At 38.7% G+C, this 18,495-nt stretch overlaps 1 protein-coding gene and 1 non-coding gene across 2 annotated transcripts; both read right to left on the bottom strand.

The window, feature by feature from the left end:
• Positions 1-3,872: 3,872 nt before the first annotated feature.
• LOC116897316 (cytochrome c oxidase subunit 7C, mitochondrial) lies at positions 3,873-5,881 on the bottom strand. The gene is made up of 3 exons (XM_032899072.1): positions 5,672-5,881; positions 4,784-4,926; positions 3,873-3,979 (listed from the first exon to the last, which is right to left on the bottom strand). Exons 1-2 carry the CDS (start codon positions 5,744-5,746, stop codon positions 4,810-4,812), a joined length of 192 nt encoding a protein of 63 aa, XP_032754963.1. The 5' UTR covers positions 5,747-5,881; the 3' UTR covers positions 3,873-3,979; positions 4,784-4,809.
• On the bottom strand, positions 4,061-4,120 carry LOC116897495. The gene has a single exon (XR_004387516.1). It is a non-coding gene; the product is annotated as a small nucleolar RNA Z39 (small nucleolar RNA).
• Positions 5,882-18,495: the final 12,614 nt, after the last annotated feature.

The raw sequence follows: 18,495 nt of genomic DNA, 5'->3' as shown, positions 1-18,495 counted from the left end.
TATCTTCTTAGAAGTTTTATTGAAATCAGTATTTGTCCTTAACACCATTTATCTAAATTTATTTGTTGAAAACCCAATATTTATTATGATAGCACATTTTAACTCCAGCAAAAAAGGCACACGAAGCTTATACTAAAGTACACAGAATCCTGTTAGAACCTTGGATAATTTTCATCTTTCGCTGGATCAGAGAAACTTGGGAATGGACATAAATTTTTGAAGGAATAACAGAAAAATTCAGTTAAAGTAACTACCGAGGAAAGCAAAATAGATATGCATTGTTTGCTCATATACCAAAAATCACAGTATTAGAAAGCCAGTGTACGCTGCTATGACGTTGTCACAATGAGAAAGGAACTTATATTTCTAATTTTTACAAAGGGGTCCAATAGCGAATAGGGTCTGTGAAAATGAAAGAGTAGCAAATCCTAATAGCCGCACCTGAAACAAAAAGTCCAAGGCTATTTACCCTCCATGGTTCTGACTCCTATTCAGAGACAGAATGTTTAAGAGGTTTTTCCTATCTCTGATTTAACCTGCTGTGCTTCCTTAGACGTAATAAGAGATACTTACTTTAAATTAAAAATGGCCTTGGGGATCTATTTGCTACATTCTGTGTTGCAGAAGTAGAGAAGTAAAGAAGCTGATCTCTTAAAAGGAAACCCCATAGACTTATAAACAAATGCGTTCTTTGCTCCCTCCATATATTTAACAAAAAGCCCTACTCTCTACTCTCTCTCAGAGACCTAGACTGGTGGAGACTTACTTCCTGAATCAGGAAGCTGAACAGTGCATTGCCTTTCAACAGCCTGTGTTCAAATACCAGTTCTGTTCTTATTTTTCCTTTGCCAAAACAAAGCTAGAGTTTGTGTTTCCCATATTTATAAAAAGTCCTATGGACCTACCTGTAAGTCTGGGACTGATCAGGTTGCTTGAACCCATATTTAAATATGAACTCAAGTCTATCCAAAAGCAGCTTTGTCTTATTCTAAAAAACCTTTCCCTTTATTAACATAGATTGCACGTTTTTCTTCCTTTTTGTATACAAATTATGAGAACAATTTGCTAATATATCAAACTTTTAAAGATTTTGATGTGTTAACAGCTAAAATCATAGGAATTTCAGTTATGGGAAACCTTAGGGACTCACTTTAAAACTTTGTATACATGTGTATATAGTGTAGATAACTACACAAAGGTCAGAGGACATTTGGTGTCTTCTACTGCACTCTGGCTCATTCCTTCGAAGAGAATTCTACTGTGGCTTTTGGTTGGGCTGGCAACTCAGAGAGCTTCAGTGATGCCCCAGTCTATTAAGCTGTAGGTTCTTTTCTTAGAATAATATTAATCTCTACCTTTTGTCTGCCAGAAGATAAATCAATGTATTTTTCTATCATCCGTGAAGTTCGGGCAAAGAAAATTAAGTGAAATGGAATAAACCATACACTCATAAGCTACATTTTGGTAAAAATCCTACCTTTGTTTCCAGATTTGAATGATTTCAATAAATTCATTTTGGGAGACCCTAGTTCAGTTTTGGGTTGAAATACAAAAGCTGTGAATTTGTCTCTTAAGGGAGTTATCACTTCTGGTTCTGACTCTTAAGATGTTCATTCACTACAGATGAAATACATGAACAAGCCTCTCAGATCTCAAAAGATGACAAATTTGTATGGAATACCCACACACTGAAATGAATAATTTCAATAAATGGCTATTATAAAACTATTGATAACAGTTGGAGACTTAATGTGTAATGTTTTGGAGTACGGAAGGCCTCTACAGAGACAAACTAAATCAAGACATTAGAGTGATACAGAAACCCTGAGCCGAGGTGCTAGCATGAGGCTGAAATTACTGGGATGTGACTAAATGCTATGTATGGTTCATACTGATTTTTATTTTCAAGAGGATCAGAGTACATGAAAGTACACCACATCCCCTTAAGACATGGTAAGGCTTAAGTGTCATTCACAGTATGAACTCAGGCACATGTTGGAAATAACTCTTGTACAAAAGTTCTAGGACCACTTTCAACAATGCATTTAGTTACCCACCCCATTTCAGTTTTCTATACCCAAATCCTAGAAATGTTTTCATTCTTGTGTATGGATGAATGTGGGTGCCAAGACTTTGAGAAACGCCTCTAACTTGAGATTCAAAAATAAAAAGGTAGGTTGGCTATTCCAAGAGCCCGAGGGATCTATTCTCTGGCCAGCATTCTCTTCCCTCAGCTTTTACAGGAAGCAGCCTTCATGTAGGCTTTGGATGGATTCTAGGAATCTCATGCTTGCACACCAGGCCCTATACTCATATACCAGTCCACACATTTTCTTGTTATCGCAAGCTAGTAGTTTTGATACTCATACTTAAACCTTTAGCCCCTTGCTAATACTGAGTTTGATTTTTATTTTTTAAGCCATGCATGCCTTTATGCCAAATCTACATTCCTTCTATTCTTCCAGACTACCTGCTCACTTAATATCTGTTGTGGAGTCTGAGAAACACTGCAAAAGTCTGTTTACTTGTTTCTAGTGAAATGCAATTTTTTCCTGAAGTCAACTTAATTTTAGTTATTAAAGCCATCTTAATGGCAATTATACTAATCACAAGTCTATGTGAAATTAATGTTAAGTTACTGAGCAAGCCTCCCCACCATTTTTTCAAATACAACTGTAAATGGTATAATGTAGACTTTGGAGGTTAGACAGTGTACTATGCATTAAACTGCATCACATGAGCTAAAGACTTTTAACTGTTCAAGCCATGAATCCTTTCAGGTATGGATGGATTCTTCCCTCCAATTGTCCTTAGGCATATTCAACATTTTGGACTAAGTATTCTCAATTATTTTAAGAATGCAGCAATTTTTACAGACCTAATGTTTTTGTTTTAAATACTATTATGGTTCAAAAATAGTGAAAACACTCTTTTATCAAAACCTCTGTAAGTTTATTTTTTCTATTTTTCCATTGGTGGTATTCCAACACTGAAACTAGGGTCTAAAATATTCAGTAGCTACCCCTTTCTCTGCCAACAAGAAAGCCTTAGAAAGTCACTATTGCATTTTAAGTGCTAGTAAGTATTTTACTGCTAACAAATAATATTCACTGACAGAATTACTAATGGGAACTCTCTCTTACTTCCCATCCAGGATACTGCTGGAAAATTATTTGTGCTATATGTGTTGGTATATTCACTTGGAATTATTCTACTCCTGTTCTAAGCAACTTATTGGTTAGTAGTACCATCAGGTACAAAATCTTCAATTTTACATTATGAATCTAGAAAGAAAATAGTCAAAGTACCCAATTCACTAGAACTTGTTATTTGTTCTTCAAATGATTAATCACTAAGAAACCAACTTCTATCTCCAAAGGCTATTTTTAAATTCCTTTAAATTAGGATGAGGCTGTATATTCAAATTGCTACCTACATGTTCCTGATTTAAGAAACAAGTTAAATGAAATGAAATAATTTAAAATTATAATGTCTAAACCATATATTTGTTTTTATGCACATGCATGTGCACCCTCATTTTGGAACACACGTTTGAGCATGCACATGAAGTCCATAGTTACCTCAGGTATCTTCCTCTATTGCCCATTGAAGCAAGGTCTTTCACTGAACCCAGAGGTCACTGTTAATTCTAGCTAGCTTAGCTAACCAGCTTGACTAGGGATTCTATGCCTTCTGGGTGCTGGGATTAAGGGCAGGCTACTATGCTTGCCAGCTTTTGATCAGGGCCCTCCAGGATACAAAACCAAGCCTTATGTTTGGCCTATAACTATGGTATACCGATCACTCCAATCCCCATACACAGTTCTCAATAAAACAAAAGTAATAAGTATCACATTCCTTATTGCAGAGAAGAGGCATTAAATATTTATATCATTAGTTTATTTACATTTTTTTCTAGTATAAGAGTTCAAGAGTTTAATCCAATTTCCAGATCATATCTCTTAAAACTTTCTTCATTCTGCAAAATAAAAGCAAAATTAATGGCATTAGAAGCTTGACTTTACAGGTTACAACAATTTCATATCATCTACCAATTTGATACATCAGAAAGCGTTTACAGTATCATTTTATTCATACTGATTTGCTTCATCACATGTACCAAAATGCTGGATAAATTTCGCTCAATAAACCTGTATGTATATGAAGGGATCTAGGCTATCACTATGCAACATTTCTGTGGACATGGAGGAACTTACTATTTCTCAACTTCAGCAGACTAACTTACTAATACCACAGAACAGACACTAGGATTGGTAGAAATGAAACACCAGAACACTTCACGGTTTCTTCCTCATCAACTTTGTGGATGTCAATGACACTTGGTAATGTCAAAGGTTGGATATCCCTAGTGCATTTTTAATCCCAGAAGATTCAGTTATTTTTAGTAGAAGACACAAGACTGATTATGAAGTGTGATACACAGAACAAGATTACCCCATGTAGGAAGCCTACACCAGTGCAACTAGCTATGGAACCTCAATCAACTGTGTGTCTTCCATGGGGTTTTAATATTACTTACCTTACAGGTGTGTTGCACAGATGTTCAGATCGTGTAAAGGAGTACTTGTTAAATACTGACCTTTACTGACCAAAACTTATTTTTTTATAGGTTTCCCAAATTTGCTCTACCAATATTTATACAATATACATTTATACTCACCTTCAGGAATCAGCAGACAACTATCCACTTTTATGTTGTAGGAGTGTATAAGATACAGAACAAAAATTACTGTTGTAGAAAAATTAGAAACTTAATAATTACCTGTTAATGGGATGAATTAAATATCCTTATTTTTTAAGTAGCTGGTGCCTTACTATAAAGAAAGGAGCAGCAAATCCAGATCCAAAGTACACGGTCATCATAAGCAGTAACCGCCACTTGTTTTCCACTGAAAACGGCAAATTCTGTTAGGAAAGAGAAAACGCAGCAAAGACATTCGCCCAAAGCATTAGAACTTTAATAAAAGGGGCAGGGGCAATCGCGTGTTTTATAATCAGGTGCATTTGACAGAACATCTTAAATAAACACCCAGGTTTTCTGAATACCAGTCGGTAAGCCCTAGTAAGTGTAAGGGTCTTGTGTTTTTAATATTTGAAAAAAAATTACTTTCCAATGTAGCAACTTTAGAAATAAACACACCATTCCAGTTCGTTGTTATTAGAAATTCTCCACTCGGTACAGCGCAGTATCAGTCACAACTACAGTTTCCCTTTTTCCTTGGTAGCTATTCCACATCCTCCCTCTTCCCTTTACCAGGCCTCGCTTAACAACTGCGGGGCAGAAACCACTAATTACTCGGTTTACTTACACTTGGGGATAAAGCTGCCTAGCTGAGGATGGCCGCTTCTAATGTAGCCTGCAGGTTTAAACGGCTAACCCACAGCCTCAGGCCCTTTTCTTTTGTTTCCAATGACCTTCACTCATCTCTGACGCCGCCCAGGTCCAACCTTACCTTCCAGGCCTCGCTCTGGGAAGAGGTGGCAGGCAGGCAGTGCTGAGGCAGCAGCTAGGCGCCGTGCTTCCCAGCCTTCACGGGGATGTGGACCAGAGGGCCTGCGGGTCGGCTGGCTAGGCACTTCCCTCCCCACACGCTCTAGGCCGGCCCTGAGATCGGCGGGTGGCGACTCTCAGCAGCCAGGCCTCACTCACCTTCCCCGGACCCTCCTCATAGTGGCTGCGACGCACCACGGAGGTGGTGAACCTCCGGATACTCTGGCCTAACATGCTGCTGCTGGAAGTTCTCCCAGAGTCGCAGAGACGGAAGGCAGAAGAAATGACCGTACCACCTCACCCTACTTTCTTCACGACCTTGCTATCCGGAACGAGAAGACCGAAAGGGAAGATGGGAACTACAGCACGGACTTCCTGGACGCAATCAACTGGCGGGCTCCGAGGATTGTGGGATTTGTAGTTCAGATAATACCTGGCCCCATATCGGTTCCGGTGGATTTTGGGAAATGTAGTCTGAATGAGCCCGCTCCCCCACCACGTGATAGCTAGCTTATCATCAGTGTTTAGAACCTGAGCTGTTTTCTGAGTTCAGATCTCGGATTCTTGGGATTTTTTTCCGTAATCAATTTATTGAGGTAACTAAAGTTGTTTAACCGTGTGTGTTCAAGTTTATGGAACAAGAAATAAAATTATTTTCATGTATCACGCATTTCGATTATGATTTTTTGCCAACATTGAAAGATGTGCATTCTATTCCGAGGGGAACACAGGCAACTAATCAAACAGTATGTAGCACAAGGATGCCATGGTGAAAACTGGACTGAAGTGCCAAGAGCTGGATGCTTTTGAAAATACAGAAAATAGATATTTAAGAACATACAGATAAACGATATGTGAAGCATGATTAGATTGTGGAAGAGATGAGTACCTTCTGACATCTGGAGCTACCCTGGATTAGGAATTGGTTTATTCCTCTTGAACATAACAATTTATGGACCATCAACATGAGACAAGGCCACTAGACATTGATAGGTTATTTTTTAAAGGGGGTTACTGTATATCCCTAAATACATAAATATAACCTTTTCAGTCTGTATAATGTTACTTACATATGTAGCAACACCAAATGAAAAAAAGAAGTCATGAATTTGAAAGAGAACTAGGTAGGGTATATAATAGGGATTGGAGGGAGAAAAAGAAGGGGAGAAATGGTGTAACTATAATTAAAAATAATTTTTAAAAGGACACCATATGGACTTGTTAAATTAAGATAAGTCTAAACATGTTCCATGTTTGATGATAAAATTAAGCTGAAAGTACCCTCTATAAATAGTGAAGTATATCCTAAGGGGTGTGTAAAAATATTTCATTCAGTCACTAAGTCTCAGCTAGTAACAGGAGTTAAGCAAATCACAGGACTACACTCTGTCATCTACCTCTCTGTCAGTCTGTTGGTCTGCCTATCTATCTATCTATCTATCTATCTATCTATCTATCTATCTATCTATCTATCTATCCATCCGTCGTCTACATATCTATGTTAAACATAGTTGCAAATTCTATCAAAAGTGCAGACCACCCTTACCTAATTTACATGAGTATTGTCACTAAAAGAGTAAAGCAGAAGTATCAGTGTGCCATTGTCTTGCCCATATATAATAGAAAGAGAGGTGGAGGGAGGGAGGTGGGTGGTGTGTACCATGTATGTAGTCTGTTCCTTATAAAAGTCAGAAAAAGGTATTAGATCACCTGAAACTTGATTCTTCTGCAAGAGTAGCAAGTACTCTTAACTATTAAACCTTCTCTTCAGTCCTCTCTCCAATTCTTAGAAGAATTTTGTTCTCTCCTTTTCTACATTAAAAGATTTGTAAGAATATTTATATTTATACTATGAGAATTCTATATATGTATGCATTTATTTTGCTGATGTCTATGTCCTCCCTCCAACTCCCTATATACATCCTTTAACATGTTCTCCATCCAACTTTATGTCTTCTTTGTTTATGCTATCCCACTGGGTACATTGAGTATTGCCGACATGAAAATTATAAATGGGTTTTTAGCCATCTACTTGAGCATTGAAAGCCTACCAGTGGTGACGTGCTCAAGGCAAATTGACTCTTCTTCCCTCAGGAGTCATCCATTGTTAATTGCTCCTCAGTTAGGGCTAGGCTTTATGACCAGACCTTCACCCCTGAGCTAGAATTTTGACTAGTTTAATCTTTTTCAGGTATATTCATATAGCCATATCTGCTGTGAATATTCAACTACAATGGTAATGTTATGCTGGGAAGAGAGCATTTCAAAGTATTTCTCCACATCCTCCTGTTCTTATCTTCTTTCCACCATCTTCCGTGGCATTCCCTGAGGCTTGGGGGAGAAGGTGCAGTAGAGGTTTCATTTAGGCCCTGAGCACTCACACTTGTTCTCTATGCTTTGAATTGTTAAAAATCTGTACTGACTAGTACTCACCGAAGAAAGACTTATCTCACCGAGGTTGCAGGAGCTCAGTTCTACTGGTATAAAAACAAATATTCAGAAGAGAGTTTAACAACATCGCCATTTAGTGAAAATAACAACAGCAGTCTCCTCTGCCACATCCCTGGGCCTAAAATCTCCAGACTATAAACAGGAACATTTTCTTATTCTGAATTCTACTTTTTTAATCTACTATAAATACTGGTATATGTAGATTGATCTGTCATTGAATCTAATTTACATCAATGAGTCTTCTCTGTAATTCACACAGACCAATGACTAGAATTAGCTTTAGAACTGTAGCAGATTAAGCATAGTTACACAAATTATTTCATAAGAATTGGGTGGTATCCTTCCTGGGACTTCTTTCACCAAGAGAATATGGCAGAAATGGAATGTGTCAGTGTCCTTCCCAGATGTGATAATATTGAGAACTGCCTTTCCTACCTCTTAAAACACTAAGCTCTTAAGGTAAAAAGCGTCCTCTACCCAAAATCCTCCTGGGAAGTTCCTTAGAGTCCACAAATGGGGAGGACATTCATGGAATAAACAAATGAATGAAACCATCTTGTCCCCAGAGCCCAGTCCCACCACCCTTAAATAGCACTACCTGGCTGTATTCTGTGTGGAGTTGCACAGAAAAGCTTCTCTCAGAATGCTTTGGTATAAATTTGTGGTCTATAATAATATGGTTATTCTTGCAAACTATTAATGATTATGGGGGATGATTAGAAATTAATAAATTATTACCCAGGTCTAACAACTGCTTGAGACTTCAAGCAATTGATGGGAGCAGATGGAGAGTACCAATGTCAAACAGTAGGCTGAACTTCGGTGAGAAGAAGGAAGGATAGGTGGAACCGTAAGAGGTCAGGGAAATACCAAGAGAACATGGCCCCCAGCGTCATCTAACAGAAACTTATGGGAACGAGAAGAGATCAGGGAGCCAGTAGAGGTCTAACCTTGGCCTTTTACATATGTATTATGACTGAGTAGTTTGGTGTGGTGGTTTGAATATGCTTAGCCCAAGGAGTGGCAATATTAAAAGTTCTGACTTTGTTAGAATGGGTGTAGTTAAGTCAGTCTTTGCTGTGGATAGTCCTGGGGCTGTTTGTATTTTGATGCTGCCTGGGACTAGGAGTGATACACATACTCAGGTACCTTCATGTGAACCTTCTCCTAATGAAGAAAGATTTCTAGGAACCAATAACTGGGCAAGGGAAAGGAGTAGGCAGGACTTCCGGGTCAGAGAGAGGAAGAGGGAAGGCAGGAGAAAGAGACTTTCCTTTTGGACTGGAAAGACTATGTGGTCAAAATGTAAATAGGGGAAGCCCCCGGTTCAGGTGATGGATCCATAGGGATCCTCTACTGGAGGATTTATATCTTAGAATGGTTTCCAAATCAGGATACTAGTTGCTGCACCGAGCAATCATTACCTGTTCATTTTAAACTAAGATTGCGTGGTGTTTTCCTTCACGAAACGACCCAGCTGGGCTACAGAGAGAAAAAGTACGGTGGCAGGGCAACCCAGCCAGCCACGGGAATTGAAAGCATGGGGCTGGCGTGATAGTGACCAGCCATGGGAAAGTAGTGAGTCAGGTGGAGAGATTCAGAGATATGGGATCAGAGTCTGAGACCAGTCCGCTGGTGCCTTGCTGGCAGTAGCATGGGATGGTGCCTTTTTATATTTCACGCTACAAGTCTTCGCTTAGCTGCCTTCAGAACAAGAGGTAGAACTCTCAAGGTCCTCCAGCACTGTGCCTGCCTAAATACTGCCATGCATCCTGCTTTAATGATAATGAACTGAACCTCTGAATCTGGAAGCAAGCTCCAATTAAATCTCCTTTGTAAGAGTTGCCATGGTCATGGTGTCTCTTTATAGCAATGAAAACCCTAAAACACTTGGTGCTCTTGTGTAAATCCTAGCAATTGGAAATAGGGTTGTCCCAGACTCTTTGGCCTACTTAAAGGATTCCTTTCCTCCTACTGGGTTGCCTTGTCTAGTTTTGATGTGACTGGTCTTATTGTAGCTTGTTATATTGCATTTGGCTGATGTCTTTAGAAGGCCTACTCTTCTGTGAGGGAGGACAGAAGTTGTATAGAGGTGTGAGTGTTGGAGGAGGTGCCGGGAGTAGGGGAAGAACAGGGAAGGGAAACTGATATGAGAGAAAAATAAAATAAAATAGAATAAAAATAGAGATTAATCCTTTTTCTTTTTTTAAAAAAATGTTTTATTAGACATATTTCTTTATTTACATTTCAAATGTTATTCCCCTTCCCCGTTTCCTGTCCATAAGCCCCCGTTCCTCTCCCCCTCCCTCCCCCATATGGGTATTCCCCCCATACTTCCCCTGCACTGAGGGTCCAATCTTGGCAGGATCAAGGGCTTCCCCTTCCACTGGATCCCCAACAAGGCTATTCTCTGCTACATATGCAGTTGGAGCCCTGGGTCAGTCCATGTATAAATCTGTTGGTAGCAGTTTAGTCCCTGGAAGCTCTGGTTGGTTAGCATTGTTGTTGTTCTGGGGTTGCAAGCTCCTTCAACTCTTTCAATATTTCCTCTAATTCTGCCCCCCCCCCAGAGGGTCTTGTTCTCAGTTCAATGGTTTGCTGCTAGCACTGACCTCTGTATTGGACATTCTCTGGATGTGTCTCTCAGGAGAGATCTATATCCGGTCCCTATCAACATGCATTTTTTAGCTTCATCAATCTTATCTAGTTTTGGTGGCTGTATATACATGGGCCACATGTGGGGTAGGATCTGAATGGCCTTTCCTTGAGTCTCAGCTCTAAACTTTGCTTCCATATCTCCTCCTATGGATATTTTTTCCCCTTTTAAGAAGGAGTGGGAGTATCCACATTTTGGTCATCCTCCTTGAGCTTCCTGTGGTTTGCGGATTGCATATTGGGTAGTTCGAGCTTTTGCCTAATATCCACTTATCAATGAGTGCATACCAAGTGTGTTTTTCTGTGATTGAGTTACCTGACTCAGCATGATATTTTCTAGTTCATTACATTTGCCTATGAATTTCATGAAGTCATTGTTTTTGATAGCTGAGTAGTACTCCATTGTGTAGATGTACCACATTTTTGAATCCATTCCTCTGTTGAAGGGCATCTGGGTTCTTTCCAGCTTCTGGCTATTATAAATAAGGCTGCTATCAACATAGTGGAGCATGTGTCTTTGTTGTATGTTGGAGCATCTTTTGGGTATATGCCGAGAGATGTATAGCTGGATTGTCAGGTAGTGGAATGTCCAATTTTTTGAGGAGCCTCCAGACTGATTTCCAGAGTGGTTGTATCAGTTTGCAATCCCACCAACAACGGAGGAGTGTTCCTCTTTCTCCACATCTTCGCCAGCATCTGCTGTCACCTGAGTTTTTTATCTTAGCCATTCTGACTGGTGTGAGGTGGAATCTCAGAGTTCTTTTGATTTGCATGTCCCTGATGACTACGGATGCTGAACATTTCTTTAGGTGCTTTTTGGCCAGTCAATAATCCTGAGCTAAGAGTGTTTTGTTTAGCTCTGTACCTCATTTTTTAATAGGTTTGTTTGGCTCTCTGGAGTCTAACTTCTTGAGTTCTTTGTATATTTTGGATATTAACCCTCTATCAGATATAGGATTGGTAAAGATCTTTTCCCAATTGATTGGTTGCCGTTTTGTCCTAACCACAGTGTCCTCTGCCTTACAGAAGCTTTGCTGTTTTATGAGATCTCATTTGTTGATTCTTGATCTTAACAGCATAAGCCATTGGTGTTTTTTTCAGGAAATTTTCCCCAGTGCTCATGTGTTCAAGACTCTTCCCCACTTTTTCTTCTATTAGTTTGAGTGTATCTGGTTTGATGTGGAGGTCCTTGATCCACTTGGACTTAAGCTTTGTACATGGTGATAAGAATGTATCGATTTGCATTCTTCTACATGCTGACCTCCAGTTGAACCAGCACCATTTGTTGAAAATGCTATCTTTCTTCCATTGGATGGTTTTAGCTCCTTTGTCAAAGGTCAAGTGACCATAGGTGTGTGGGTTCATTTCTGGGTCTTCAATTCTATTCCACTGCTCTATTTGCCTGTCTCTGTACCAAATCCGTACAGTTTTTATGATTATTGCTTTATAATACTGCTTGAAGTCAGGGATGGTGATTCCCCCAGAAGTTCCTTTATTGTTGAGTATAGTTTTCGCTATCCTGGGTTTTTTGTTATTCCAAATGAATTTGCAAATTGTTTTTTCTATCTCTGTAAAGAATTATGTAGGAATTTTGATGGGGAATGCATTGAATCTGTAGATTGCTTTTGGCAAAATGGCCATCTTTACTATATTAATCCTGCCAATCCCTGAGCATGGGAATTCTTACCATCTTCGGAGATCTTCCTCAATTTCTTCCTTCAGAGACTTGAACTTGGGTCATACAGATCTTCCACTTGCTTTGTTAAAGTCACACCAAAATATTTTATATTATTTGTTACTATTATGAAGGGTGTCATTTCCCTAATCTTTTCCCCAGCCTGTTTATCCTTTGAGTAGAGGAAGGCTACTGATTTGTTTGAGTTAATTTTATACCCCAACACTTCGCTGAAGTTGTTTATCAGGTTAAGTAGTTCTCTCGTGAAAATTTTATGGTGACTTAAGTATACTATCATATCATCTGCAAATAGTGATATTTTGATTTCTTCCCTTCCAATTTGTATCCCTTTGACCTCCTTTCACTGTCTGATTGCTCTAGATAGGATTTCAAATACTGTATTGAATAAGGAGGGAGAGAGTGGGCAGCCTTGTCTAGTCCCTGATTTTAGTGGGAGAGATTAATCCTTTTTAAATTATCCACTAGAACAACATTTCTCAGCATAGATTGGAATGGCAGCTTTGTTTTGTCATTTAAAATATTTATACTAAGTTAATGCCTGTCTCTTTCTGTTGTATTGCTGAGATGATTTTCCAGCTTTGCTAAGAATTGAACATAAAGCAGTGTTCTTTGGCTGTCTTACATCATTTGGACTATATTAGACATACTTAAAAATTCACATTCCAGCTTTCTGATACTCAGTGTTTGTGACTACTATTACCCTTAGGGTATATACATGACAATTATTTCAAAACATTGGATTAAAATGTTTTTTTCTGTGTGTGTATGTTTATGTTTATCTGTATGTGTGTGTGTTATTGCTTGTGTGTATGTATGTGGGTGTTTTAGTGACACAGCACACATGCAGATGTAAGAGGATAGCATTTAGGCTCAGTCCTTGCCTTGCATTTAGACCTTGCTTTGAGAAAGTATTTCTTCAATCCTGTATAAGCCAGGTCAACTAGCCTTTGAACTTCTACAGTGGTTTTAGTGACACACACACACCACCACCACCACCATCACCACCACCACCACCACCACCACCACCACTACTACCACCACCACCCAAAGAAAGGAAAACAAAACTAATCATAAGTGAAGTTTCACAATAGTTATGTATTGTTCTCTTTAACTAGTTAAGTACTTATAGCATATTTTGAGAATGTATTTTATCCTTGTCTTGGTCTCTTTTAAATTCACTATAAGGGAAAGGGGAAAAGCTCAAACAAATCTTGTGATATTCTATTGTTTAACCAACAAGTTAATAAAATAAGAATCGCTAACTACAGATTCCTGCTAAATTCAGACTGAGCAGTGAGAACCATAGTATGTCTTTTCTTGACTTTTGTTATGAGCTTGATCAGAGGAATCCAATAGATCATATTCCAATATTTCTGAGGCTTGCAGCTTCCATCTAGGAATGTTTACTTAGAAGTCCATCACCTTATTAGAAACTAATCCTTAGCCTTTGAGAGCTCAGAAAAAGGCCATCGATATGGGGAAATCACAGGAGGTTCAAGAAGTGGGGATGGGAAGAGAAAAGAGATGAGTATCCCAGGAGAAATGGATAGAGCCAGAAGGCAGATGGGAAAAAGAAGTGAGAAACAGTCTTTCTGCCAATCACAGATGTTCCCCTTCCCACCCACACTTCAGGCACATGAATCAGGGGCCCTGGGTGACTCTCCCCACAGTTTTACTCATTCACACATTTATAAAGCATGTTAAGCATTCTCCATATAAACCTGGCATCCCCAGATTCATAGAGAATCTTATACATTGCTGACTTAGCCCCTAAGCTGTGGGGTGATTTGGGACAAATGTAGAGACCTGCAGCAGGGAAGATGTTCTATTTCTTCTAGAGGACACTTAACAATCTGTATTCTTATTGTAGGAGCTAGCCAGACAAATGCCAATTACCTTGGAAAAACTTTGGAAAAATGTAATATATTTTTACTGTAAAGTTCATTGTAGAGAAATGAGACATTTCATGAATCAGTTAATATAACATAAAAATTACCCTTAGGGACAGGAGATTCACTTCAAAGTCATATTTTAAAAATAAAATCCAATTGCTTCAAGTAGTGAGAAAAGTGTATATCACAAAGTGAGTCAGGCATTCTTTAGACACATAAGAATATTTGGAAACTAAAATACATTACATAGGATGGTGAAAAATTAAAATACAATATTTGTCACATAAATTCAACTTTACTTAAAAATGAATTATATAATGAATTGTATAATAAAGAAACTTTTCAACATAAATTGAAAATCCAAATAAACAAATTTCTTTTGGTCTTGAATTTATATAACTTCTAGACACCGTGACATCTGTTTATAGTTTCAGATCTATAAGAAGAAAACCTGATATTAGAAAAAGGAGAAAACATGATGGGATTGAGTTAATTAAAATTTACACATATGCTGCCAAGTTTCTGAATGGTTGAGGGATGCTACTGGGAGACAAGTGTATGAGAAGAAAGAAGAACTATTTTCTGATGATTGAACTCAACTTCATTGTGTTTCTTTTGTTTGAAGTTTCCTCCTTTCCTTTCCTTATCCCCTAGTGTCCTCTTCAAAATGCTTACCTCATACTAATTTCCTACAGAAAAAATTAACACCTTCAAAATCATCAACTTCATGTGCTGTTCACTTCACTTAGAAAAAGATGTATTAAATTCTATGGAAGTAATGTCATGCATTATAATCAGTTATATCTTATGCCATTACTATACCACGGCAGTATTTAGAATACAAGTTAGTTTTTATATTATCTTTGTATTCTTCCACAAGGTGGATACTTAACATTATGAAGTAGAAAGAAGTTGATAAGGAATGAGGCATTTGGTAGAAAGTGTCATCAGCTTTTTATGACAGAGCAATCCTTAGTCATAAATATTTTCATATATATTATATATATATAATATATATATATACACACACTTTAGAGCAGGCAACCAATTGATATTGAATTATTTATCTAACTTGTCTTGATTTTCATCAGATCCTATATAGCAGAACTGAGATTAAAACCAAACTTCTGATTTCAAAGTTACTGGTATTAGTCACTGCATACAGTGGCCTAAAAGAGTTATGTGTGTGATAAAGTACTCATTGGTATTCATAGGCTCATAAGTACTCATAATTGGTAGAACTTAGATAATATTTACTGTGTATTAATGAATCTTCCCCCATGTATGTGTGTGTGTGTGTGTGTGTGTGTGTGTGTGTGTGTGTGTGTGTGTGTGTGTTGTGGTAAATCTCAACCTAGTAAGCCCATAAAAGACCACACAACTTAGTTATAATAGTTATAAGCTGCATGCTAGATTGGGATCCCTTGCTGTTTGCAGCTCCTCCAGGCCACGTGTTTGTTCTCCATCTTCTACCTCCTCTTCCTCCATCTTCCTTTCTCTCCTCTGTCTCATCTCCTTTTCCTCCTTTCTCTCTCTCCTTTAAATCCTCCAGCCTTACCTTTTCCTTCCACTGTGCAATCACAGGCTCTAGCTGTTATTTGGCCAGTTAAAATGGAGAGAAGGTTCACATGAAATCAGTTGAGTGATCTACTCTTAGTTGGGGCATAACCCCTTGAGGAAGCAGAATCAGCATCAAAATACAAACATCACTAGGGCAATCCACATCGTGTGTGTGTGTGTGTGTGTGTGTGTGTGTGTGTGTGTGCGTGCGCGCGCGGTGTGCGTGTGCATGTGCATGTGTGCTTGCTTGGTTGGTTGAGTAGATCTTTCAGAATATTGGAAGCTGGTTGGAGATGATGGTCAATTCTCCAGCTTCAGGAGTAAGCTACACAGTTGAGTGTTGGAAGGGAAGGTCAGATGGCGAGGTTCATACGGTCACTGACAATTATAGCGACACACCCACACTGTGCTTCTACCATATCTTTATTGTCTTCCAACGAATTAGACAGAATTTCAAGCCAATAAATACATAAAACTTTGAAAATGACATTTCCCAGGGAATTCAAGCCTGCCAAAGCATAGCTCTAGAGCTCAATTCAGCACTTCATGTTTCCTTCATTGCTTTTCTAAGCTACTCAAATGACTTGGGGCTGGATGTCTTCTTTGGCAGATACCCTGTCACATTTGTGGTGCCTCTCCAAAAGTCAGCTTCTGTATGAAAACTCTCCTTTTACTGTTCCAGAGGTAGGGTACATAAGGCTCTTAGGGGTATGGGTGGAAAGGATTGATTGTTCACCACATAGTACCTAATTATCATAGGTGGGAAGCTAGAGAAGGACTTGTGTGATGAGTCATGCATTGCTTGTAGAGAGCTCTGCATATGGTTATTCTTCAAATAATGTCAGTTACATGGGCTGTAAGACTCTCCAAGTAAGATTAGACAGAGAAAAGGAAGTCCCACTGAGAAAGGGAATTCTCCTATTTTCATCTAGCTCAGAGTGTGGAGGGAAGAGGGAGAGTGAGAGAGGAAGAGGGAGAGGGAAAGGAAGAGAGAGGAGATGGGGGAGGGTGAGAGGGAAGGGAAGAGGACGTGGAAGGGGGAGGGGGAGAGGGAGAGAGAGAGATCAGAAACGGGACCAAGACTGAGGTACTTTCTATTGAGATTGGTTGGTTTCTTGGCATCTTATGGGTTGAAGGCATGGAGGTTTATTCTCTTTGCATGTGTCCCCAGGCACAGTCAGGAGCTTATCATGTTCTGTTCATCTAATGAACTCGATTTTGGTTGGTTTGTTAGATATAGACCTTGATTGAGTTGGTTAGCCATGCATTAAACTATGTTCTTTTTTGGTTCTAGCTGATAATTTCCCTTGGCCCCAAGAATTACTGGCTATGCAAGGGTAACATTTATCTTAACTATGAAGGGGTAGCTGAAATTTATCTTGATTTCCTCACATCTAATTTCTTGTGTAGGGCAGTCCCAGACATACTCCTTCCTGGAATACATGCAGGCCTTGAGATGTCATCTTTATTCATAATATAGTCTTTTCCAATTAGATGAAAGATGTGTGAGATGTCAACAATACTTTGTATTGTGTTCTTGGAAGGAGAAGGGACTATCTTCGAGCCCATTGGAACTAGACAAAACTGCCTTTCTCATTTTATTATTCCAGGGTTCTGTCTTCCCTCTAAACAAAGCATCTGTTATCCTATATCCATTCTCAAGCCTCCTTATTTTAGTTCCTTTACATATGTTTTCAACACCGCACTGAGAAATCATTTTACAATCACGTAACTATCCTGTTTCTAAGAGAAAATTCCCCCAGGTGTAGCATCATTGATGATTCTTGATTAACTGTTGCCCTAATGGTATGAAATGAGTTTCCATCTCTAAAATCCCTCCAGTTTACTAGTTGCCCTTTAGCATTCAACTAAAGGCAAATTTTCTCTCTCATTGTTTTTTTATCCATTTATTATTGATGTAATCAAATGATACTTATATTTTAATGGTTTATAATTCATGACTTCACTGAAATTTTATACTGTTTTCATCATTTTGCATTGGGTGAGTGGCAACACCATCTAGCTGCTACCTGTGTCTCAGTTATATGCTTTCATGATTTTGTGTTATTTAATGTTTTCTTACAAGAAATGTTCCTAATCCTATCAAACCTATATTGTTTAAATCCTGGGAAGCAAGTGGTATTTCATAGATGAACCCCTCTTTCTTTAAGTAGGAAGTGATAATATAGGCCAAGGTCTGTATATCAGGTGTGTTTAGTTCTCGTAGGATGCATGTGCTTTGTAGTAGGTATACATGTACACATTTGTGTATATAAACATGAAAAGGTGTCAACGAGGGTGCTGAGGGTACCTGGAAGAGAATGGGGGACAAGAGACACAAAGAAGGATGCCAAGACAAGAGTCTGATCAAGACGACAATTTTATTTTTTCCAAGGCTAAATTTATTCCATAACAGGGGTAACAGAGGGAGGGGGCAAGTGTGAAACATTTGCACAGACCAAGGACACAGTATTCACGTGTGGTCAGCTGATGTTGACAGGATGTCAGAAAGGCCACAGGCTTGTCATATCTGTTAGTCAGCAGGATGTTGGTTTTTCAGAAAGGTCATCACATTGGGTACCTTGACGTCAGATGTATTTTCAGCAAGGTCACAACTTTATCATATCATCAAATCACCAGGTTTGTATTAGTCTTCTGCAACTGGCTGGGAATTTTCCATGAACCCAGTCATAATTAATTCTAACCATAATAATAACATCAATAATGGA

Source organism: Rattus rattus, chromosome 3 (assembly GCF_011064425.1).
Source record: "Rattus rattus isolate New Zealand chromosome 3, Rrattus_CSIRO_v1, whole genome shotgun sequence".
Taxonomy (NCBI): domain Eukaryota; kingdom Metazoa; phylum Chordata; class Mammalia; order Rodentia; family Muridae; genus Rattus; species Rattus rattus.
This window is presented reverse-complemented; position numbering and strand designations above follow the sequence as displayed.

Bases quoted from the DNA above. Each gene is read 5' to 3' on its own strand.
- LOC116897316 (XM_032899072.1), bottom strand. From the start codon at position 5,746: ATGTTAGGCCAGAGTATCCGGAGGTTCACCACCTCCGTGGTGCGTCGC. The intron at 4,927-5,671 runs GTGAGTGAGGCC...CTTTCCTAACAG, and splicing joins ATGAGGAGGGTCCGGGGAAG to AATTTGCCGTTTTCAGTGGA.